This window comes from Vombatus ursinus, unplaced genomic scaffold (genome assembly GCF_900497805.2).
Source record: "Vombatus ursinus unplaced genomic scaffold, bare-nosed wombat genome assembly UNPS02014810.1, whole genome shotgun sequence".
Lineage (NCBI taxonomy): Eukaryota > Metazoa > Chordata > Mammalia > Diprotodontia > Vombatidae > Vombatus > Vombatus ursinus.
In genome coordinates this window covers 44,637,918-44,662,410 of record NW_020954588.1, presented here as the reverse complement: position 1 = coordinate 44,662,410, position 24,493 = coordinate 44,637,918, and the positions used below count along the sequence as shown (strand labels likewise).

At 41.1% G+C, this 24,493-nt stretch overlaps 1 protein-coding gene across 2 annotated transcripts in view; it reads right to left on the bottom strand.

Annotated features, from left to right (window-relative positions):
* The window catches only part of PLCH1 (phospholipase C eta 1), a 204,145-nt gene that overhangs the window by 33,229 nt on the left and 146,423 nt on the right, over window positions 1-24,493 (bottom strand). For both annotated transcript variants that reach the window (XM_027875944.1, XM_027875945.1), the window contains exons 7-10: window positions 22,660-22,863; window positions 15,542-15,662; window positions 12,049-12,220; window positions 4,593-4,700 (exon numbers count right to left, since the gene is read on the bottom strand). In XM_027875944.1, the coding sequence (XP_027731745.1) occupies window positions 4,593-4,700; window positions 12,049-12,220; window positions 15,542-15,662; window positions 22,660-22,863 (605 nt within the window). The remainder of the gene's footprint in view (window positions 1-4,592; window positions 4,701-12,048; window positions 12,221-15,541; window positions 15,663-22,659; window positions 22,864-24,493) is intronic.

Here is a 24,493-nt window from a genome sequence, read left to right as displayed (position 1 = left end):
AGGAAGGAAGGAAGGAAGGAAGGAAGGAAGGAAGGAAGGAAGGAAGGGAGGGAGGGAGGGAGGGAGGGAGGAAGGAAGGAAAAAGAAAGGATTGAGCTTCACTGAGAGAATCTGTAAAGTGGAAATACTAGAATTTGATTGGGCAAATCAAAGTGTGCAAGGCTCATTGACATTACAGGGAATTCATAAAAGTGCCTTGTCTCCTTTCCTGGTTCAGCTCTGTTCTTCTGCAGCATGAGCTGTGCTGCCCCTGGGCCTGTGAGTTGTATAAAAGTCCTGGGGTCCCTGAATGCCCCCAGCTCACCATGTGCTTCATGGATTATGAGGCAGATATTGTTTCTAGGTCTAAACCACAAAAAGACAAACATCCAGATAAAAACTGAAAAAATTCTATCAACTACATACAAAGACAAATCTCTGTGCCCAGAACTCTCCCATCCCTATACGGGACACAGAAGAAGTGTACAAGCCAGGCCCTACCTGCAGGCAGCCAAGACGATAGAGCTCGGCTACGGTCTTCTAGACCCTATCCCTATGACACAGACCCTGACCTCAAGGGGTTTCCCAAGGACAGGAAGGCCCAGTACACAAATACCGATGAAACAAAGAGGGAGAGAATCAAGAGAAGCTTCCAGAGCTCCTGGATGTAAAGTGCTTTATATTCCTAAACCACTAGAGAGGTGCAGGCTATTGTTCTGAAGTATTGTTTTAATTACCAATAACAGATGTAAGTGAGAAAGAGAGCTAACAAAAAGCTTGGGCTAGTGCTGATACACAATCTGTGATAAGTGAGGGAGGTGGGGGTGTCTGCATTCACGAACACTGAACAAATATAATTACTTGTTGCAGGACCCCATTAACACAACCATCCTTAATTAACCTGGAAAGCTATGATTAAAAGCCTCCATTAATGGAAGAGACCAGTTACATTAAGTGATAAAGAAGCCTTCTTCCGGTTCTGTTTAATAGAACTATAAGTCTACCATGGTCTAGAGTTTAGAGTAGGAAAAGATTTTTGGGGTCCAGCTAGCCCAATCCCCTCATTTTTTACAGATGAGGAAACTGAGACCAGAGAAGGCATGAGCTTTGTCCAAAATCACACCTGTGGCGAGGGGCAGAGACGAGATTCAAAGCCGGATCTTATGATCCCCTGACCCAGGCTGCTGTTTGGCATTCAGAGAACTAGGTTGGATTTCCCTACATGTCTCAGGGGGCTTCAAATGCCAGCAAAGCCTTACAAAGCATTTAAGCCATTTCAGTTAGAGTGTAAACTGCCTGATTACAATATAATAATAGCTTGGATTTATACATGGTGCTGCCTTCCCTCTGAAGAGCTCAAAGGCAAGGAAATAGTTCAAAATTATATTAATTTTTTTAAATGCATACACCAAACATTCCACTTGAATCTGTTTTCTTTATATATTTCCTCTTCCAAAGATTAACAAAGGCCCTGCTGTCTGAATTGACAATGAATTTATTTATATAATATTAAAAGGAAAGACTAGAAATGAAGAGGCTTTGAAACCATTTCTATGTCATTTGGGGAAATGTCCTAAAACAACACTGAATCAGTATTCCTATCAACAAACTGGGTGGGGGTGAGGGGGGTGCCTAATGGAGGATTCCACGCATATATTCATTTTTTTGCATTTATTACATTTATTTCCCTGTTAACAATTCTTGGTCTCATTGGAAATACAGGATTACCAATTTAGAATGTTTACTAAAATGAAAATAAACATTTTGAGAGTCAGTGGATTCTGGAAACCAAAAGAACTTGGTTTTATATACTTAGACAAATTTTTAAGAGGAAGGTATGATGTTGAAGAAATTACCACTGTTATGAATGCCTTACCTGAGGGACTGTACCATTTATTCTCCTCACCAATTGCTTTAATAGGCTCATAGAGTTAGAGCAGGTAGAGACATTAGAGGTCATCCAGTCCAACCCCCTCCTTTTACAGAAAGATAAACTGAGGCCCAGAGAGATGAAGAAACTTGCCCAAGATTACCCAAGTAAGTGGAAGAGGCAGGATCTGAATCGAGGTTTTTGGCTCCAAATCCAGTCCTCATTCCACTATACATTACCAGTGGGGATGGGGGGAGGAGCGTCTAAGTTTTTCTTATTGTAGTCTCAGCTAAGACTTTACCCTAGTATTCAGACTTTACATTAGTTATTTGGTATCTTTGTTGAAACAGCCTAGAAACCTAAGAACTGAAAAATGTCAAACCCAGAGGGACAATGTATATGTATAGCAGAAATTGAATGTTTCTAATTCATAAACAAAAACCTGAGCTCTATATTTATTTAAATGATTGTAGCTAAGAAAGCTAAATAAGTATTAAGTGAAAGTACTAAGACATAGCCCAGGGAATAATGAAGTAAAACTGAGCATTTGGAGATTATAAGGATCCATTCTTATCCATAAGAGGACAAAATGTACCTCTCTTCCTTCATTTCAGAGGTGCTGGGGGTGAGACTACCAACATGGAATAACGCATACACTCTTAGACTCTGTAGATGTCTTGGTCATTTTTACTGAATTGCCTTTTTTTCCTTCATGTTTAATCTCTGTTATGAGAGACAGATCATCAGGGAGGAGAGGATATATTTGGACATGAATGCGACATAAAAGTAAAAACCATTAATACAAGTTTTAGGTAGAAAAGAAAGTCCCTGAGGGTTGGTGATTCTGGGCAAAGAAAGCCCCTGGTCTTAGGGAACTCCCTCTCCCAATGGATAGAAAGTTAAAAGTTTTAGGAGATCAGTCTTAGGGGATTGTCTAAAATACTGAGAAGTTATCACATAGTGAGTAAATGTCTGAAGTAGATTTGAATTTAGGTCTTCCTGCAGCTAGGTGGCACCAGAGTGCACAGAGCCAAGAGTCGGGATGACTCATCTTCCTGAGTTCAAATCTGCCCTCAGATACTTACTAGCTAAGTAACCCTGGGCAAGTCACTTCACTCTGTTTGCCTCCATTTCCTCATCTATAAAATAAGCTGGAGAAAGAAATGGCAAACCACTTCAGTTTCTTTGCCAAGGAAACCCCAAAAAAAGATCACAAAGAGTCAGACACAACTGAAAATGATTAAAGAATAAATTCAACAACTTTTTGTATTCTATCCAGAGTTCAAATCCAACATTCTATGCCAGGCTGCCTTTCAATTAAGACACATCTAGCAGAGAAAATTACAAAACATTGCACTCATATTTCCATTTACTTAAATCAATTAAATGTAATTTCTATAAAGACTATCAAATAATAGACACTTGATGAGATTAGGAGGACAATGATGGTTCCATTTGGCACCCAAGTCTTCTAAACATTATCACCTAAAGTAAGTTACATGTTACCCAGATTGACTCCTATACTTAGTATAGCCCAGGGGTGGGGAACCCGTGGCCTCAAGGCCACATGTGGCCCTCTAGGTCCTCAAGCACAGTCCTTTGACTGAATCCAAATCAAAGGGCCACACTTGAGGCCCTGTTTAGATTCAGTCAGTTCAGTTTTCTACCTCACATTCCATTTATAAATAATGTTGATTCTTTTTGGCACCAACAGGCACTGGTTAATACTCTTTCTGTGATACTGTAATATAAATTCATAAAGATTAGGAATATTCAATATCTCCCCATTTTTTTTCAGTCAGTAGGGCAACAGAGATGGTGCTCCTGCCTAGTCCATAGAAGACCTGAAAAGACTGGTTTATATAGAAATGAAAATTATTCTAAAAGGTTCTAAAGTTGATGGGAATATATATATAGTTTTTGTTGTTCAGTTGTTTCAATCGTATCTGACTTCTCCAGACCTGGCACTCTATCTGCTGGATCATCTAGCTGCCCCATGTAATACATATTAGTCTTGGCTAAATGATCACATACTTCCCTCTAAGGGGGTTGCAGAGGGGGAAAGTCATTGGGGAATACTGGCTCACTTAGCCCTACATTTTCTCCTATTAGAATTTACCCGACTGTAAATCAGCTTGGAGAATAAGGAGTGAGAAAGTACCTACCTTTTCCACACTCCAATCTGGTTAACAAATTGCTAAGCAACTGCTTATCTCAGATATGATACTTCAGAAATCAATCTCAGAATCTTAGAACTGATTAGACCCTAACATGGACGGTCTAATCCACAGCTTTCCAGTTTCCTTACAAGAGGACCTTGTATCCCAGAAGGAAAATACCTCCAGCAGCAACAAAAGAATTCTTCCAACCAACTATGAAAGCAATCACTGATTCATGATAGCTCTGTAGAATGGTGGAAGGGTGGAGGTGAGTAGGGCATGGAGACAACTGACAGCTTGTGAACTTAACCCAGGACTATGAGAGTGCCAGCTCAAGATCTAATCACTTGATATTGGATTCAGTTCTAGAAAGACAGGTCAGGTCAGACTAAATGTCCACCAAGGTCCTTTCCAACTCCCAAAGTCTCTGATTGTGTGATTAAAACAACTTCAGTGACAATGCTTCTGCAGCTCCTCAGCCACATTCTCAGGCATTCCATCATCGTAGCAGTAGCTGGCCCCTCTTCCCTCCTTCTGTCAGGGGGTCTTAAAGATGACCCAAAGTAGCAAAGTAAATAACTTACATAATGGAGCTTAAATTTGCAGTTGTCTTCAATTTCATCAGCACTATCTTCATCTGAAACTTCACCTTCTTCTGCATCTTCTCCAAGGTGGTAGGGTAGCTTCTTACCCTGAAATTTAATTGAAAAAAAAAAATCATTACAAAATAATAACTGAATACTGTTCAAGTGTCATCCTCAGACTCAGTTTATAGATTCAGAACTAGAAGGGGTCTTAGAGACCATCTAGATCAACACTTTGATTTTACAGATGAAGAAACTGAGGCCTAAAGAGATTAGGTGACTTGCCCAAGGCCACACAGGTAGTAAGAGATGGGATTTGAATCCTGTTATTCTGATCCTAAATTCAGAACTCTATCCATGGTACCTTGCTGCCTGCCATATTTAATACCTAGAGGGGATCTATTGAGTTCATCTAAACTGGGTCGGGGGTGGGGGGGGCAGATTTCCCCTTTTTAATGTGTCCTGGACTCCCCTAGCAGTCAATCTGATGAAACCAAATGGACTCCTCAGAATCACATTTTAAATGCATTCAATGAAACACATAGGATTAAAATGCAAACCAATTACATTGAAATACAGTTACCAAAATATTAAAGACCAAGGTCACAGGCCCCTGTCCAAGAACCCCTGTTCTATAATATCATTACATTCATTGTAATCATGAGGACAGAGAACCTGTGACCTCCCCAAAACAATACATCACCGAATGAAGGATCCATTGACCACATCGCCAGTTTGTAACTGCAGACACAGAGCTAAAGACCATCTCCTGACTCCTCGGCCAGGGCGTTCTTCTAGAAAATGGCACCATTGATTCACACTAACTGAAAAGAAAGTCAGTCTGAAAGAGTAAAATGCCACGAATGATAAAATTTTGAATGAAGATATAGTTTGGGTCATTTTTAAGCCTATGTAATGACAGCTACTTGATGGTGATGTTTTTTCAAATTAGAGATTCAAATAGTTTTGATTTCATCAATAGATAAGAGCTTCCTATTGGCAGGGACATACAATTGCACAGAATTGAGGTACAAACGACCTTAAAAGTAGTTCTCTCAAGTAGGTTAAACATGTCCTTTATCCCCATTGGCTCACGCTTTACTTAGCAAACCCTTTCCTCATCAACCATTCAGCCAACAAATCAATATTTATCCACTATACCTGAAATGTACCTTACCAGAGGCCGGAGGAGATAGGAGCATAAATAAAGTGCTGTTTTTTCCCCTCAAAGACTCTATAATACAGCTTTCTAACCCCTAACTTCAATAGCCCCTTATATAGAGACTTTGTTTACTATTAGTACAACTTTAAGGGAGAGGAAATAGAATTTGGGGGAACAGCAGTCAAGACTAGAGGAATTTTCCTTTGGAAACATGGAGAGCTAACTGTCATGGAGAATGTCTCTGAGAGACTTCAAGAGTTAACTGTCATCTCTGAGACAGTCTGAAGAGACATTTTGAGAGAAATGAGTTTAATTCTCATTTTGTAGAGAAGGCATTCTGAGAAGTCATGAGAGACTGTAACTATCATCCTGAAAGAACTGAGCTTTGGGGTTCCAGCGTTCTGAAGAAGTCCACAGTTGCAATTATCTGGGATAGGCGATTCTAGCTAGACATTTTCTTACAGCCAATACTCGCTTGAAAATCCCTCTAGGTTTCTGTATTATTCATTACAGATTCATCAAATTATATGGTTAGTTAGATTAATAGTTGCGTAAGACTATAAGATGGAGGTGTGGGACAGAGAGAAAAGAAGGCTAGCATTTTTTTTTTAAAAAGGTGTTTTCTTGCTTTTTCTAAACTGGGTTAGGTGCTCATGAGTAATTAATGAGAGAGAGCTTGCATGTTAGTAATTTTTGAGATTATATCACAACATACCCTTGATTGTCTTTGCACCCTGTGCAATGAGCTGAGCAGGCTGAAAGACTACAGACAACAGAAGATGACTCCAATGTCACCCACTCCAAGTAACAGAAAAGATGGCGGCCCCCCCTAGAAAATACAAGAGGATGGCCCAGGAACTTTCCCAATAGAACAAAGTGATATCTATAGACAAGGAGGGGAGATCAATTGGTCTTAAGATGTTTTATTTTCCTTACAGGAAGAACTCTTAAACTCATTATTCCAGTTGACCTAATAAGAGGCAGGATGGTGTCAGGGGAAGAGCATTGGATTTGGAGTCAGACTTGCTGTGTTTGGATCCTTGGTCCCTTCCTAACTGTTTGACCTTGGTGGGCAAGTCATTCCCCCTCTCTGTGACTCATTTTCCTTGTCTATAAAATAAGAGGGTGAGGCCAAATGATCTCTAAGATTCATTCCAGCTCCAAAGTCTACCATCCCAATCGGGATAAGAACTGGAGCTTTTACTTCATTGGGAACTCTTGAATGAGGGATTTCCCTCCACCAACACAATTTGGCTCCCTCTCTGCAACTTATAGTCTTTGCCCAGCATTCCAAGAGGGGTTAGGTGACTTGCCCAGGGTTGCAGAGTCATTGTGTATCAGAGGACGACTTGAATCCAGAACTTCCTGCTCTCAGTTCAGTTCTCTATCCACTGTGTCACCCTGTCTCTATCATGCCATTCTAATAAATTGGCCAGAAATGATATTTCTTTCCCATTTATGATGCAGAAAATGGGAGGTAGACTTCTTTCACAAATATCTGCCAGCACCCAGCCCAGCTAACCATGAATTTATAGAACCATTGCACATTCTCTTAGGTTCCCCTGACACTGACGGCCCCTGCTAAATGAGTTTATTTTGTTAAGAGTCCATTCTTGTTGTGATTTTTCTTTTCAGAGGCATCATTAGGATACCTGAGAATCTGGATAAGCAACAGAATAGAGCAATGAGCCTTCTAAAGTAGATAAGACACAGGCATTCAAGAGTGAACAGAAATTGAGCTAGCAGCTCACGACTTGTAAAAAGCCTTCTAACATATTCACTCATTCACCAAATGCTGATTGAGCTTGTTCTATGTGAAATGCACTGGGGGAGCACACAGATGTAATAAAGCATAGTCCCTACCCTTACGAATGCTGAAATACAGTGAGTCTTTCATGAAAGTTACAGCCTCAGATTGGAATAACTCATGCAAGAGTGGCAGCCAAAAACAGCAGAACCGGTGACTTAGTTACATCTTGAGTCTCCCTCAGTTACATCTCAGGAGCGATGTGTATCTGCAAACAACAGCTCATTACTATAGTCAGTAAAGGGGCCCAAATCAATCATTTGAAAGGAAGTAGAAAATGCGTCATTGAGAAGTGGTTCCCTCCAAAGTAAAAAAGTATCTAGCCAGGATGAAGAAAGGGAAACAAGTTCATGGAGCTCTGTTAGAGACCCAACTCCCAGAGGGCAGTAGAAAGGGAGCAGTCAGAGGACCTCAGTTAAAATCCTGGTTCTTCCACTTACTACTTGTGTGGCCTGGGGCAAATCACTTTATACCTCTTTGGACCTCATTTTCCTCAACTGCAGAACCAGTGACATGGTTGATCTTTATTAAGTTTGTAATTTTTTTTGAAAAAAATGATAATAATATAGCCAAAGAATCCCTAATATTGATCTCAAACTTTCAATCTCCTATCCCATTTACTGCCTGCATGACCTCAGCAATGCTAATCTGAGCCTGGGCTTCCTCATCTGTGAAATGAGGGGGCTAGACTCACTGACTGTCAGGTCCCTTCTGGCTTTGTGATCCCGGGTTGTGGACATAGAGGGCTTAAAAAGAGGACGGAGCCCTCCGAGTGGGTATTTGCTGCCTTTGAGCAACTGGGCCTAAGGTCACTTATTTGAGGGGCTGAAGTTACTTGGCTCTTTTTGTCTTTCCTTCAAACTGAACGAGGAGGTGCTGATCTATAAAATGTAGGGGACCTTCAGAAAGGCTGTGGACCACTCCCAGGGGCAAATGGGCCCTGGGCACCGTTGGAAAATGTACAATAAACTCTGTTGCTCTTCCAAATGACCATTGGCAGTTCTTTCCTTCTCACTATGAGCCAACCTGGTGCCCAAGAATGCTGTTTGCATGAAAACCATGAGAAGATTCCTCTAAATTATCAGGAGAACTTTCATTTGTGTGGGAGGTTATTCAATTAACATCATCTTAAGTGGGTGTGAAATGTCCAAAGGGTCCATTCTGCATTATTCCAATGTCTGCCTTTAAAATTCCTCTGTTTCAAAGTGAAGGCAATTTCCATTCCACAAACCCAATTAGGAGTTTAACCTTTAGGTGGCTGGTCTAACCAGAGATGATATTTGAAAAGTGATTTGCAGACCTTAAAATGTCATATCAAACATGAGCTATCATTATGACTATTATTATTATTATTATTATGTCCTTGAGACAGGGACTGTCTCATTTTCGTCTCTGTGCCTGGTATGTTTTTTAATAGACTTCTAATAAATGCTTGTTGATTGACAGATTGTTATCTCAACTATAGAATAGATGAATGTTCAGGAAATTCAGATATGTTTGTGTGGCTATAGAGACGATACTCTCCCCCACATAATATAGACTCTTTTGTTTGACTCTCATTTTCAAATCCAGCTCCAATTTCTCTTATAAAGACCAAGGATTAATAAGATAATAAGGCAAGTTAATTTCAATCAATGGGCCGTAGATGGTGCACTGGATAGAGGGCTGTGCCTGGAATCAGGAAAACTCATCTCCCTGAGTTCAAATCTGGCCTTGGACACTTACTAGCTGTGTGACCCTGGGCAAGTCACTTAACCCTGTTTGCCTCAGTTTCCTCATCTGTAAAATGAGTTGGAGAAGGAAACGGCAAACCACTCTACCATCTTTGCCATGAAAACCCCAAATGGGGTCACAAAGAGTCAGACATGACTGATAAATGACTGACTGAATTTTAACCAAGGCAGCACAGTCAAGGAAGTCACCAGACTTAGGTTTGAATCTCTAACCACTGACTAGTTGTGTTACCTGGAACAAACCACAATTTCTCTGCCCTAAGTTTCTTCATCTGCAAAACAGGTATAAATTATACTCATACACTTTATCTCACCAAGTTGTTATGTAAGAATAAAATAAGATAATTTATTAGAAGGTAAGAAGCACTTTGGAAATGCAACGCATTATATCAATTTAATCTATTAATATTATTCTCATTCTTACTGATATGTTGAATGTCTGGTGTGCTTTTATCCAAAAGGCTTTCACTGATACACTACAACCTTGAATTTTCCTTTGAAGTAGGCACCCTGTCACCCCATCTTATATACTCAGCTCATTTGATCTCACGAGAGTGGAGAACTTCCACACACACACAAACTCATCATCTTTATTAAGCACTGCTGAGATTTTTTTCATCATTTCTCGTGTTTGGCCGGCTTGTATTTGGAGCAGATTGGGGGAATACAGATGCTGCTGCCCCCCGTCTTTCTGTAAGCCGATGGAGACTCCTCAGGGCCTGGAGGTGCACTCCTGTAGTGAAACTGCTACTCATGGTCAGCCCAGCAGGGAGGGGAGAGTGAGGGTCAGGCCCCCTGGAGGCAGCCTTTCCGAACATCACTGTCACTCTGCCGTACAGATGGGAAGACAATTTCACAGCCTCTGCAGGGTCAGAGTCACGCCATCCTTACCATCTGCTGCTTCCTGAAACCATGGCTACAGCATGATAGTATTGGGAAGAAGACGAGATGTGGAATCAGAGGTGTGGATTCAAATCCCGGCTATGCTGCCCATTGTCTTTGTGACCTTGGGAAAGTCACTTCCTCCCTCATCTCAGACTCCTCCTACGTCAATGGGAGGGGATGAGCTCTGTGGTCTCTGTAGCACCTTCCATCTCTGCATCTGTGATCCTATTCAACTTTCTCTGTCTTTCAATCTCTTGAGGGGGAAGTGTGGGACAATGGAAACAATGCCAGGGTTGGAGTCAGAGATCCCAGGCTCAAATTTGGACTCTGCCACTTGCCACCTGTATAAAATTGAAGAATCTTCTTCATTTCTCTGAGCCTCAGTTTCCCCATCTGTAAAATGAAACAACTGGACTACACTGAGGCAGCTAGGTGGCACAGTGGTTATAATGCTGGACTTGGAGTCAAGAAGACCTGAGTTCGAATCCCACCTAGGACACTTCCCACCTGTTCAACCCTGGATAAGTCACTTAGCCTCTGTCTGTGTCAGTTTCCTCATCTGTAAAATGAGGATAATAATACCACCTGAGTCACAGGGATGTTGTGTTTATCTCAAATCAAATGAGATAACAGATGTAGGGCACTTTGTAAGGCTTACAACACTGTATAAATGCTGGAATTTATCATTGTAATAATAAGTATTATTATTATTATTGTTATTATTATTTTTATCATTATTATTATTATTATCTCTAAGGTCCCTTCCAGCTCAAGTCTGGATCTACTCTGATCGTAGCTGACACAATATTCATTTTGGTCCCTGACTCTTTTGAGGACAACACAATCCAGCTTGAATTTTAACCCCTAAATTGCCCCCCTTCCCCACATCAATGAAGCCAGTCAGAAGGGTTCTGACTCTGGCTCCCACTGAGCTGACCAAACTTCAGTCAATGCCGCCAGGATGACACCAGCTATTGGAGGGGGCAACACCTCCTTTGCCTCTATCGCTTTCATTATAAGCTGGCAGGTTCCTCCCTTCCAGAAACTGTTTCTACTCAGAGCCATGTCGGATTATTCCTGTCCTGGCCCTGCCTGTTCAGACACAATCACCTCTAGCCAGCCAGGCCTGCTGGGTGTTGGCCTGAGCATGTGCTGAGCCTCTAAGCTCACTCCTCTCACTTATATAACCACAGCTGGCCAAGCGTGAAGGAGACACTTTTTTTTTTCCTTTGACAGATTGTTATGGGAGCTGGATGTAGGGAAGCGGGAAGAGGTTTAGGCACATGCCGCCAGCAGGTATTTGTGAAAGAGCCCACCTCCCATTTTTCTGCATTGTAAACAACAATTAGAGATTCCACATTGAACACTTGCTTTATAGTATGAGGCTCTCACCCCCGAAAAAAGAATCCCAGGAGACTTGGCATATCAGCAGTACACTTCTTTTGAATGCCAAATTAGAAAGAAAATAGAGGGGAAAGAAAACTACACAGAGGCAGAACAGAGTGGGGGAAGGGAGGAAAGAGAGACAGAGACAGACAGAGATAGAGACATAGAAAGACAGAGAGACACGGGGGGGAGGGAGGAGAGAAAGGGGAAAGAAAGGGAGGTGGAGAGGGACAGAAGGACAGAGAGAGAAGAGGGGAGAGAGAGAGGGAGAGGGAGGTGGGAGGGGGGAGAGAGAGAGAGACAGAGAGAAAGAGAGAGGAGGGGAAGGAGAGGGAGAGAGAGAGAAAGAATGTCAGTATCCATTTTGGATATTGTGTATCCATTCTGATTATTATTCTTTTGATAAACCATTTCTTAATCCTTAGGGGAATTTGGGGCTAGGTTGATAGATGATGACTTTTATTATGTTCTGCAAGTAATTACCTTCACTAAAATTTTTCCTTTCAAACTCTGTGGGCTGGGAAGCTGCTTGGAATCTCCAGTGTCGATAGATGACAAGTCCAGTTTGTCACTGAATATTTCCTTTAGGTATCGAGCAATCTTCTTCTGCTGTTGGATGCTGCAGTGATTCTCAATGGACAAAATCACTGGGAACCTGAGACAAAAACAACCACAAAAGGAAGGCTTCAGAGGCATGGCAGTAGAGAAGGTTCAGAAAAGCATGCGGGGCTGACTGGGCTCTCGCATTTCTAGGCAGTCGTCCTCGTGGAGGGGAAGATTAAGAAAACAGAAAAAAAAAACCCAACCTACAATGATCCGAGATGCATTTATTAAAACCTCTGCCTTCAGAGGAAAAAACATTGTGATCTGCTTAATGGTTGAGCAAATGGTCAGGGCATAGAGCATGACTTAGATCCATGTGGAACTCAAGGTAAGGTGTGTAATGTACAAAGACAGGCAGAGAGGCAGAAGAAGAAAAGAGAGAAAGAAAGAAACAAAGGAAGAGGAGAAAAGAGGAGGAGGAAAGATAGGGAAAGGAGAAAATAGAAAAGAGGGAAAGGAGAGGAAGAAGAAAAAGGGAGAAGAGTGATGGAAGAAAAGAGAAAGGGAGGAGAAAAGAAAATAAGAGGGGGAAAAGAGAGACAGAGGAGATGGGGAGAAAGAACGAGAGCAGAAAGAAATAAGGAAAAGAGAGAGGGAAAGGGGGAAATGGAAAGGAAAGGAGGGGAGAGAGAGAAGGAGAAAGAAAGGAGGAGAGGAGAGAAAGGGAGAAGCGGAGGAGAGAGGGAGGAGAGGGAGAGGAACCATAATGCCATAACCAAGAAAGGAACATTACATATTTTATTTGCATCTGATTTATTCTCCCTTTTGGAAACATCTTAGGGACACCTATCATTAAATGTAATTGTTTCTTCGTGTTTTTCAAGCTTTCTAGCTAAAATAAAACAAACTACAGCATCCACTGGAAGATAAAAAGTACTTTAGAGTCACGTGGTCCTTTCAAAGCAAGTGTTTCAAAACTATGTCGATAGAATGATATTAAAGTGTTTTTCCAAACATTTCAAGTATGAACTGAACACTAGCATTCTATTTACAAACTGAAAGTCTAAGGGGCACATGGTTCAAGTGATCTGCCCAAGGCAACAGAGGCAGCTGGTGCAGAGACAGAAATAAAGCTCAGGATTCATATACACAGGAGAATAAAAGGGGAAAGAGGGGAAGGGAATAAGCACTTATTAAATACCTACTATGTGCCAGGCATTGTGCCAAGTGCTTTACAATTATTATCACATCCTTGAAACAACCTTGGGAGGTAGGTGGTAGAATAATCTTCATTTTACAGATGAGGAAACTGAGGCAGAGAGAGCTTAAATGAGTTATCCACGGTCACACAGCTAGTAAATGCCTGAGGCTGGATTTGAACTCAGATCTTCCTCCACAGTGACACCTAGCTGGTATATCACATTTGGAATCAGGCAATCTGAATTTGTGTCTTCTAAGTAATGTACTAGCAGTATGACCTTACTCAATTCATTTCCACCAGTGTGAGACCCAAGGAGCGCCGTCTGTAAAACGAAGATGTGCTAGAAAATCCTCAAGGCCCTTGCCTGCTCTAAACCATCACACCATTGACTTTAAGGTAGAAAGGCCCTTAGAGGTCACCTCGTCTAATGCTCTTGGTACAGTTAAGGAAACTGAGGCCCAGAGTAATGGAAGAGATTTGACCACGGTCATACTGCTAGTTAATTACAAAACTGGGATGGGAACCCAGGTCCTCCTACTCCAAAATCACTTTGCCATGCTTCTGCAGCCAGGTAGCTGGCAGTAGATAGATAGCTGGGCTTGGAGTTAGGAAGGCCTGAGTTCAAATCCAGCCTCAGACATTAACAAGCTGTGTGATCCTGGGCAAGTCACTTAACCTCAGCCTGCCTCAGTTTCCTCAGCTCTAAAACGAAGATCATAATAGCATCTATCTCCCAGGGTTGTTGTGAAGTTCCAATGAGAGAATCTTTGTAAAGCACTCAGCATGGTGCCCGACACAAGTATATATTTGTTTCCTTCCTCTTTTCCAATCACTTTAGTCATTCTTTTCTTAATCTTTTTTTTATTATACTATAAATGGACTTCCAGGTCTGAATTACTTACATTTTTATTTTGAAAGTTTTGTGCTGTATCCTTTTAGTAAAATAACTGCTAATACGCCTTCTCTGACACGTAGAGTATCCATCATAAAATTCAAAATATATCTGGGGAAAACCAAAACCAATTCTCTGGCTTGTGGGCAAAGCCCTGTTCCCACATTAAGAGCCATGACTGAGTGAGATTTTATTCCACTCATTAGGAAAACATAACAGTCATAGCACTGATAATGAGAATGATATTAAAACTAATCACATAAGGCTAATAATAGAAGAGTATTATTAAGTGATATTCAAAGAACACAAGGCACAGTGGAGACAGCCCTGGCCTTGGAGCCAGAAAGAACCTGGTTGGCGGGAGGGGACTCAACTTTTTGTGTTCCAGACAACTCTCTTAAGTCGACAAGTTGCAAGAAAGGTAGCACCCTACTTTGGCAAAGGGAATCTCCTCATCTGGGAGTGCCCAATAGCCATGGAATCACAGGTTCAGCTCCCATCCCCAGCCTAATGTTAACACGAGGCCCATCAAACAGAAATCTGTTCACCACATGTGCCAGGCCCCATGCCCAGAAGAGTCATCTGATTTCATGCTCATGACCACCTGAAGGGATATGTGCTTCCAAAAACAAACAAACCCAGCAGCTACCATGTGGAGGAGGCTGGAAATCTCTCCACAATCATCCCAGGGACTTTAATGGAAATCACATTTAACTAAAAAGCCCCTAATAGGTTATACTCCTCCATGAATCCCAAGTCAGGGAACAGTAACAATCAATTAACGTGAACAATTCCTGCAAATGAAAATTACACATGGCAGAGAAACAATTCAACTTCTGAAGAGAGCTTTGATATCTTCTTTCAATGAACTTATTCAACAATTATCCAACTGTTAAGTAACCATAATAACAATGTTTTCTTTGTAATTTCTTTCTTCTGAAAGATTGGAGACTGAAAACAACCACGTTCTCACCACAAGGAGATAAATAGGTCAGAACATCAAAGAATCATGGATTTAAAGTCCGAAGAAGTGTGGCCGCCATCTGGCAAGAATGCTCATAAAACCCATTTCCAGCTGAGAAAACAGAGGCAAGCATCTCTCCTCTCTCCTGAGGCAGTGTTCCAGCCATGCATTCTGCACATGGTAGATCTCATCAGCTTACCCTCCCACTTGACCCATCGGAAGAGCAAGTGTTCAGATATTTCAATGTCATTCACCACTTGGAGTTAAACAAACTTCATGGCAGAAATGTTCATTCCCCACTTTGTGATTTTGTGTCCTGGCTGTGCCCTATCTGGGCTAGATCTCAAGGCAGGAGAAAGGGTTTGAGAGTACTTACTCATTCTTCACAAAGGCAGTTTTGTTGATAGTCTCCACAACATCTCGGAAGAGGATCTTTGAAGTGAGAGTATAACCATGGTGGACCACTGGCTCTCCATCTGGACCATCCCAACAGTCAACTGTTAAAACAAACACGTTCAATTCGACAAGCATTTATTAAGCACCTACTATGTGTCGGAGACTAAGAATGCAAGGAAAAACAAAATCAGCCCTGTCCTCAAGGAATTTACATTCTACCTGCCACTCAATAATTTTTAGGTAACCTTCCCTGGAAACCTACATTTTATTCTATTCAAAGTTTTCAGTGGGAGATGGTATGCCCATTGTTTTCAAATACGACCTAAGGTACTTTGGTGCCTCAGTAGAGAAAGTTATGTTTTAGAAAGATTTATTACACCAAAATAATTAAATATGATGATTAAACTTAATGTAGAAGAAATCGACAAACATTAAAAGGGATCTGGCAAGCCAAATCAGACATAAAAACCGTCTCTGAAACTGGTGAACTGATCCAGTTGAGCTTCGATTGCTAAAATACGATTTGCAGAATCTCACTTCTCCAGGGACCAGTAGCTTTTTTTTCTCAATAAGAATCTCCTTCAAATAAATGGCAGGAATTTCAGGCTAAATATTGTTGTTCTTTTGGTGTTTTTCTCACAGTCACAGCCTCTGTTACTTCTCATGGCTCAGCACCATCTTAGATCATTGATTCAATGTAGCTCTAATAAACATACAACATATATATCAAGGCACCTTGACATAGTAGATGGAGCACTAGTCTTAGAATCAGAAAAACCTGAGGTCAAATCCCAGTCGACATTCAATAACCATGCAACCTGGGGTAGGTCACTTGGCATAACACAAATACCATCACAGATGAATGTTGTGGTTCTATTTAACTATGGATGGGTTGCAGTCTTGATTTCGTGAAGGGTGTTCTCAAACCAGGAATTCCCCACACCGATTTATCCACGTTGTGTGTATTCTGGTTTTTATGCCTTTTCTGGCTTCTCTTCCACCTGGCCCTAAGAGAACAATGTTCTTCCAAGACTTTGTCCTCAGTGCTCTGCTTTTTCTTCGCCTTACTCCCTCAGCAAGCTGATTTAAGTCTCATGGCTTCAACTAACCTCCTCTCCAGAAGTCTCTCAGATTCATTTTTTACCCCTGACTTGCCTACAGGCTCTCTCTATGCAGATGTCCTGCCATTGTTTCAAACTCATAAAGTGCAAAAGTTAATTCATCTCTTCCTGAAGAGCCTTGGGGATAACATTGCCCTCCAGACCACTGGTCCTGCTTCCAGCTGAGCCAACGGTGGCCCCAAAGCCATCGGAAGGAAGAAATCCCTGGGGACAAGGGGCTGCCTTTCTTAACAACCACAAAACCACTCATTCTGCTTTCAGGCCAGACCCTGCAGCCATAATCCTGGGAAGCAATCCTTGTAGAGATGCAACCTAGTGGTTGCTTTTCTGACAACTGAAGTCACGGTCACTGAAGACCGAGAAAAGGAAATTCTCACCACCAGTCCTTGGAATGGTCAAATGGTTCAGCACCAGAATCTGATGTGATTTTTATCAATGGAAATGCCATTAAATGATGCTTTACCACTGAAATCTATGAACCAAGGGACTTTCCCGTCAGACTTGTAGCTGAAACCTTCTAAATGTGTTGTCTCTCCCATTCAAATGGAAGCCACTCGAGAACAGGAAATGTCTGACTTGTCTATTTGTATCCCCAGTGCTCTTCTTCTCCATTTGTTTTAATTCATTCATTCTTCTTCCTAACTGGCTTCCCTTCCCCCAACTATTCTGCTTTGTCCATGGCACAAACACTTTTCCTGTGTCTCAGTCTAGGAGTTTTGAAATCACCTTTGGCTCTAAACTCTCCTTTATCCCTTGGATTGAATCACCAACTCTCATCATCTAGCCCTTCAGTATTCTTCTCTTCTTTCAGATTCTCCTTTCCTCTCTGTTTAATCTACTACCACTCTAGTCTAATTTCTCACACTTCCCAGATGCAGATTACTGCAACAAATACTGAGCTTGTCTTCTTGTATGTGGTTATCAGACCAATTTCCTGAGATCTACTTCTCCTACCACTCCCTCAAAGTGGCTTGCTAGAGTTGGAAGGGACCTCAAAAGCCACCTAATCCATGAATTGGACCCCCTCCATGTCAAATCTAAACTTCTCCACCAGGAAGTTTAATGCTCATCCATAATTTGGCCCCACCCTAAATATTGAACCTCATTTCCCATTGCTTCCCAAAACACAACCTTAGCAGGCAGTCAAGCCTAGTGACTTCTTTCAAACAAATAAAGGCCTTTTGGTTTATATTTCTGCCTTCTCAGTTTTGTTCACCTACTTGCAACAGGCTTGTGCTTTCTATTTAGGTAAACAGTGCTCATTCTTCAAAGGTCAGCTCAAGCCCCATGTTTTAGAGGGACACTCCTTCTAACCACCTCTTCTTCATCATCAAATCTGTACAGGTTAGATAATAGAAGGGTACCATTAATTGGTAACTAGATGCTGCTAGAGTATAGCCCTCTTGAGAACAGGGATCTTGTCTTATGCTTAGCTGGATTTCCCACAACGTCCTACTGTCCTGAGCACAAAGGATTTATTCTATCGACAGAGTACATTTAATGGCTATTTGCGAATTGATTTCATGTTCCCTCATGAAGGTTCTATGTTCAAGTGTCATGTCTTTGCCTCCAACATTTTTCAAAATTTTCTCCAAGAGTTGCGTCTCACCCCAAAAGCTATCAGTTTTCAGATTTTCTCATAAAATCATAGGTTCAGACCTATATGGGGCCTTATCGGTCATCTGGTTTCCCATTTTGCAAAAGAGGAAAATCTGAAGCCCAGAAGGGTCAAGGTCACGTGGCTAATAAGTGGTGAAGCCAGGATTTGAACCCACGTCTACTGACTCAAAAGCCAGGGTTCTTTCCACTATACCACATTACATCACAACAAACAAATGAAAAAATTAAAGAAAATGGCCTGATTTCAAGGGTGATAGTAAGAGAAAGATGAAAGTAATGCTAAAGAATAAAGATTCCACTGAGAAATGTGAACAATTTTAGATATCGTTTGAGAAGATTGTATGGCAGCTTTGAGACCACAAAGGGAGTAAAATTTGTCAAAGCTATAGTCTTTAGATGAAAGCCCTGGTTTATCTGCTCTCCTCAGATTTAATGCCCCTTTTAAAAATGTGATGGGTCTTTTTCTGGATATTGTTGTAAGAAGAATTGAAGAGATATCTTCAAGGCTCAATGATCATAATTTGAGTAACTCACATCCAGAGGGGTCCCTAGAGTGGAACAAAGATTCATGGAGAACTCATACTTGTTCACGAAAAACCACTAAGGTCAATAAATGGGCTGTCCAAATGCGTCATTGCATAAGGTTGCTAATAACAGTTTTTAATACCTATAAACTAGTAAAACAGTTCAAGTATGAATAAGCAGAGTGCAGGCTGGACTTGAGAATCCTGGATTCTATGGCATTCACCTGTAGAGCGTACTTCTATTTGCTTTCCATAAAATGGGGGCAACTTTTACATGAGATACAACAATAGAATCCTGAACGTGGATTCAGGAAGATGAGGCTTGAATTTCACCTCAGACACTAACTAGCTGTATAAATCTGGGCTGTGTGAACACTGAGCAGCTCTGAAAGCTTCTCTGGGCTTCTAAGATTCCTCCTAGCACTAAATCTGTGCTCTTTTTAACCTTAAGGACTAAAAGGACCTGATCTCCTCAAAGTAGAATAACCTTTGGGTCTCACGTTTATCCATTGTTGAATCATGTCATAGTAGAGGCAGGAAGGCTCATGACAAATTGGCCAGGGACTTTGAATCTTTCGCATCTCGACTGCCAACTTCTCATGGAGATGGAGACTCTCAGACCCAGGCCTAGAAATGACAGCAAAGGTGCTGAAACAGCTTTTAAAGGCTATGTCAGTACCAACCCCATCTTAAGAACATTAATCCCCTGAACAGAACATCCTTATTTCTCAAACAGTCCTGGCTAAAAGGCGAGTGAAATAAGGGTATCAGCTCAATACACCGACAAGCTGACTCCACTAGAGTAGCTTCTTATCAGCCCTCCCCAAGAGGCCATAAATATCTGATTAAAGAAGCAACCTCAGTTGGACAAATGGAAATAGAAAACACCACAGGACTGAAATAAAGATTGGGAAAGGCAGGTTTGGGGTTTTTTCTGCCAATCATGAACAGCATGAAGCAGCTGTCCAAAAATCATCCTTCTCTTATTCAGTAATTACCTTACTCCACTGCACTCTCACCATTATGGGAGACCATCTGAGGCACCTGGAATTTATAGTCTCTGCCTGGCTACGGTACATAAATTAGGTTTTTAAAATAGCAACTGCAATTGTTAAAAATAAGAATAATAAAATCAGATAACTTTGTATAGATGTGATGTGGAAAAGACCACTAGGTGCTTCTTGGACTCTTCTGCCATAAGCTATAAGCAGAGGTCATACTAGACCAGAGGATCTTGACCTGTGGTCTTTGACCTCAGCTTTTTTTTAAGTCATTTGATAGAATATGTTAGTATAACTGGTTTCCTTGTAATCTTATACATTTTATTTTAAAATATGATTATGAAAAGGGACTCAAAGGTTTCATCTTCGCAGATGGCCAAAGGGGTTCAGAATATAATACTGGTTAAAAAGGTAGTTCCAGGACTCTGGATTAAGAAATCCTGAGCTGGATCATCTGTGTCTAGCTATTTAAGTATAGCTGGACCAGACAAAGAGGAAATTAAGATCAGGAATTTTTAATGAAAGGGATAGGAAAGGAAATTTCAAGGGTCTGGGCAGGGTCTGTCTGCATCAGGGGATCTTTGACCATCCAGAGGGTTGGGCCCAGAAGTACTGGGCACTTGTGCCATAGGAAAGAGAGGGCAGAAGGTGAGTAATTTGGCCTAAGGTTGATAACCATCCATCCTAAATTCATCCTCTGGGCCACCTCTGCTATAAACACCATAGGGCACCAGTGCCTGGTGGGAACAGTATGGGCCATGTTCTCTTCAAATATTGAACTAATGATAATGATGGCCAGAGTAAGTTTCTATGCATTCAACCAGAGACTTGTTGGGTGGACAAATTCGTCTAAAGATCTCTTAGGCTAAAAGGTTTTTTTTATTTCTTTCAATATTTTATAAACTACATTTTTCTTGCTCAAAGTAATTTCAGAGGAACATAGGATCCCATGGTATTTCACCGTATCTTATGTTTACATCATCTCAGATATAAAGTTGGAAGAGACCCCAGAGATCACGTAGCCCAACCCCCCATTTTACAGATTTTAATGATGAGGCCTAGAGACATTCAGTGTCTTGTCCAAGGTCCCACAGGTACTAAGCATCAGAGATAGGATGTGAATCTCCGTCCACACCACAGAATCTAAATGTCCCTCTGTTTCCTTTATGTCTCTCTATATGAAGCACCATTTGTCTTGGGACGCCAGTTCCCAGACAGTCAGAACCTGGCTTATTATTACTATAAGAAATGACAAGCATGAAGTCAGTGAAACAGAGGAAAACTTGTCTGAGGTGATGCAGAGGAAAGAAAGTTGAACCAAAAGGATACGATACACAATGACTACAGGAACACAAATGAGACAAAATTAAAAGGCAACACAACTCAGGTACAGCACAAATGACTAAAATTAAAGGACACACCCCCTTTCAAAGAGGGAACTTCAGACATGGAAAGCGGTATATATTCTCAGTGGCAATCACTCTCCTGGACAGTCTTGCTTGACTCTTTTTAGGAATTCGAGTTAGAGTCAGAATTCAGGTTAGGGTCAGGAGGGTAAGGGTTCATTAGAGTCAGAATTACAGTTGATTGTATTTTGGTCTTTTTTGGGGGGAGGAAGTGTGCAGCGGGACAACACAGTGCATCATTTTTTTTAAAAATATTTATCAGTTGACTGAAGGAAAAAAAAACAATAATAAGAGACAAATATAAAGAACCACCACCACCAACGACAACAAACCTGAAAACTAAATACTCTGCAAATAGAATGACTAAGGTTGCCCCCAAAAGAGAGATGACAAATGGATATCCCTTTGCAAAGGTAGAAGATTGGTACAGAGGAAAGTTCACTGTCTTAGAGGCAGAGGACCTGGGTTCACTTCCCGCCTATGAGGCTGAGTCCTTGTGTTTGGCGCTAGATGGCCACAGGAGCTTTTACATTTTTTGTGTTATTTGATCCTCACAACCATCCTAGTAGGATCCTGCATTTTACAGTTGAGAAAACCGAGGCTGTGAAAAGTTAACCTCACAGCTTGGCAGTATGTCAGACAGGATTTGAGCTTGGATCTTACTGACCCCAAGTCCAGCACTCTATTCTACCACCTAACTGCATGTAATCTCTCTCAGCCTCAGTTTCCTCAGCTGTAAACTGAGGAGGGTGGATAAGATGGCATCTGAGATCCCTCCCAGCTCCAGATCTCTGGTGCTATGACTGTGATGGTGGAATCTCACATCTGCTGTCGAATTTGGTTAACGTATTGGCTAGTTTTGTTGCCCCGCTTTTCACATCTCTCAGAATGACTCCCTGGGTAGGGTAAGAGAGGATGATACATTCCCAAATAAAAATGAAGTAGGAATGAAAGATGTCAATTTTTTTTAAAAAAAAGTAAATTTTAAACATTTTAAAGCAAAGCAATGTGGTGCAGTAGAGTGCAGGGGTTTAGAGTTTGGAAGACCAATCCCAGACACTTCCTAGCTGTATGAACATGGGCAAGTTACTTAGCCTCTGTTTGCCTCAGTTTCCTGAGGCATCTGTATAATCTGTATAATCCCCCCATCTGTATAATGGGGGATCATAATAGCACCTACCTCCCAGGGTTGTTGAGAGGATTGAATGAGGTAATAATCGTAAAGCCCTTAGCACAGTGCCTGGCACATTATTGCTATTCAGTCACGAATACATGATCCTATGGACTTTTTGCCATGGAGTTTTCTTGACAATCGTGGGGTTTTCTTGGCCTGGCACAAAGTGCCATGTAAATGTTAGCTATTATTATTAGTACTACTTATTAGTATTAGTGCAGTGTCCGCAGGAACAAGCAAGAGCCAAGCTACCTTCCACACAGCGACAACCTTCTTGCAGCACGCGAGCATACATGTCCACCTTGGACTGGGAGAGCAGCTGGTCACCAGTCAGGTATGTGTTGTGAGAGGAGGCAATGTAATAGTTGCAGAGGGGTTGGTCCATGTCTTGGAACACTTCAGAGTGTGAGGGGTTAAAGACATCACAGGCAGGACTCCTCATGAAGTTTGTAAAACCTTTCAAGGAAAGAGACCAGAAAGATTCAGACCTTAACACGCCGTACTGCAGAGCACCAGACGTGGAAAATGGAAACGGGTACTGAATGCAATCCATTCCTATCCGCCCCATGATGGGACATTATCCTTTTATTAACCATTGATCACATCACCATCCTCCAAAATAACTAAGGCATTTTCTTATCAATAATCTCTCTGGGGCCTCGGTGCTGTTTCCTTATCAGTGAAAATGAGAACTAGCTGAAATCTGAGGTCACTTCCAACTCCACATCTACGACCTATTGATCTCATATACCTTAGGAACACCCCCTAAAGAGCATGTGGGGGTGCCTTTTTATAGATGGAAAAACTGAGGCATCACAAAAAGAGGTTTGTCCCAGGTCAAAAATCCAAGTCAGTCACAAAAAAAAAACTGCAATATTACCATATTTGGGTGATGAGTTGAGTTGGTAAAAGTTTTGTTGGTTTTTTTATAAAAAACACTTTGATTTAAAATACTATGATATTGTAGGAAAACTGCAGAGAAAGTCTTTCAATGTACACTTAAGCAAGGCGAATGCAATAGGGACAATGAGACTAAAATGAGTTCTTGTCCATTCCATTGTTTATTTTTGCGGACATCTTTACAACCAACAGCATAGTAGTAATGATGATGATTGTAACTGAAACAATGAGCATTGTCAGGAGATAACGTGAGGCTGACAAATTGCATCTACTCTTGGGCAGTCTTATATTATGCCCAAGTAGACGCATTGGAAATGCAGGTTGTGATGCCCTGAATACACAATAGTTTATGATAAATGACATTTTTGGCCAGTGCATGTCATTCCTTGTGTCTTGTGCTTACAGACTGTTGTGTATGGTAAGAAGCATAAATGATGGATTCACTTCAATTTAATTCAGCAAAGATTTGTTAGTCACCTACTATGTACAAGGAACTACACAAAACATGATATGGGGATGGGACACTGGGCTACAAAAGACAAAAACAAAATAACCCTGTCCTCAATAATCTCAAATTCTAACATAATAGGAGCAGTAAATTATGCCCATAGTGGCAAAGTATAATGCCTGGTCACAAAGAGGCCCTCAAATAATATCAGTGGACCAAAAAACAGTCCCTATATACCAACATAAAACAATTTTAGGGTCGTCTTCTTTTTCTACACAATCAAGAAATATGCCAGAGAGCTGAGCACAGAGAAATCTAATGAGAAATCAAACCCAATTGAAAACATGTAATTCAGAAGCTACAAGTAGGCAGGCCAGTCTACTACAGTACAATTAAGGCAGTTGTTCTGTTGATGGTAAAGAAAAAGCCCAAAGCAACCCTGGGAAAACTTACCCATCTCCTTTAAGTCACCATTTGATCTCTGCTTTCCTTTGAAATTAGTTTTTCTCAATAGAAAAAAAAAACTTAAAATTATATAGGTACAATTAGATTATTTATGTTCAACTGAGTAAAAGGAACAGGAGCAAAGGGAAACAGACGAAGAAATATGATATATTAAGGAATATACCCCCTTAAAGAAACACAGGAACCAAGAGGTAAAGCATTTAGTAAAGATCAATGGGTGCAGAAGTAAGCATGATATTTTCATAATAGTTAGCATTTAAATTTAATGCTTTA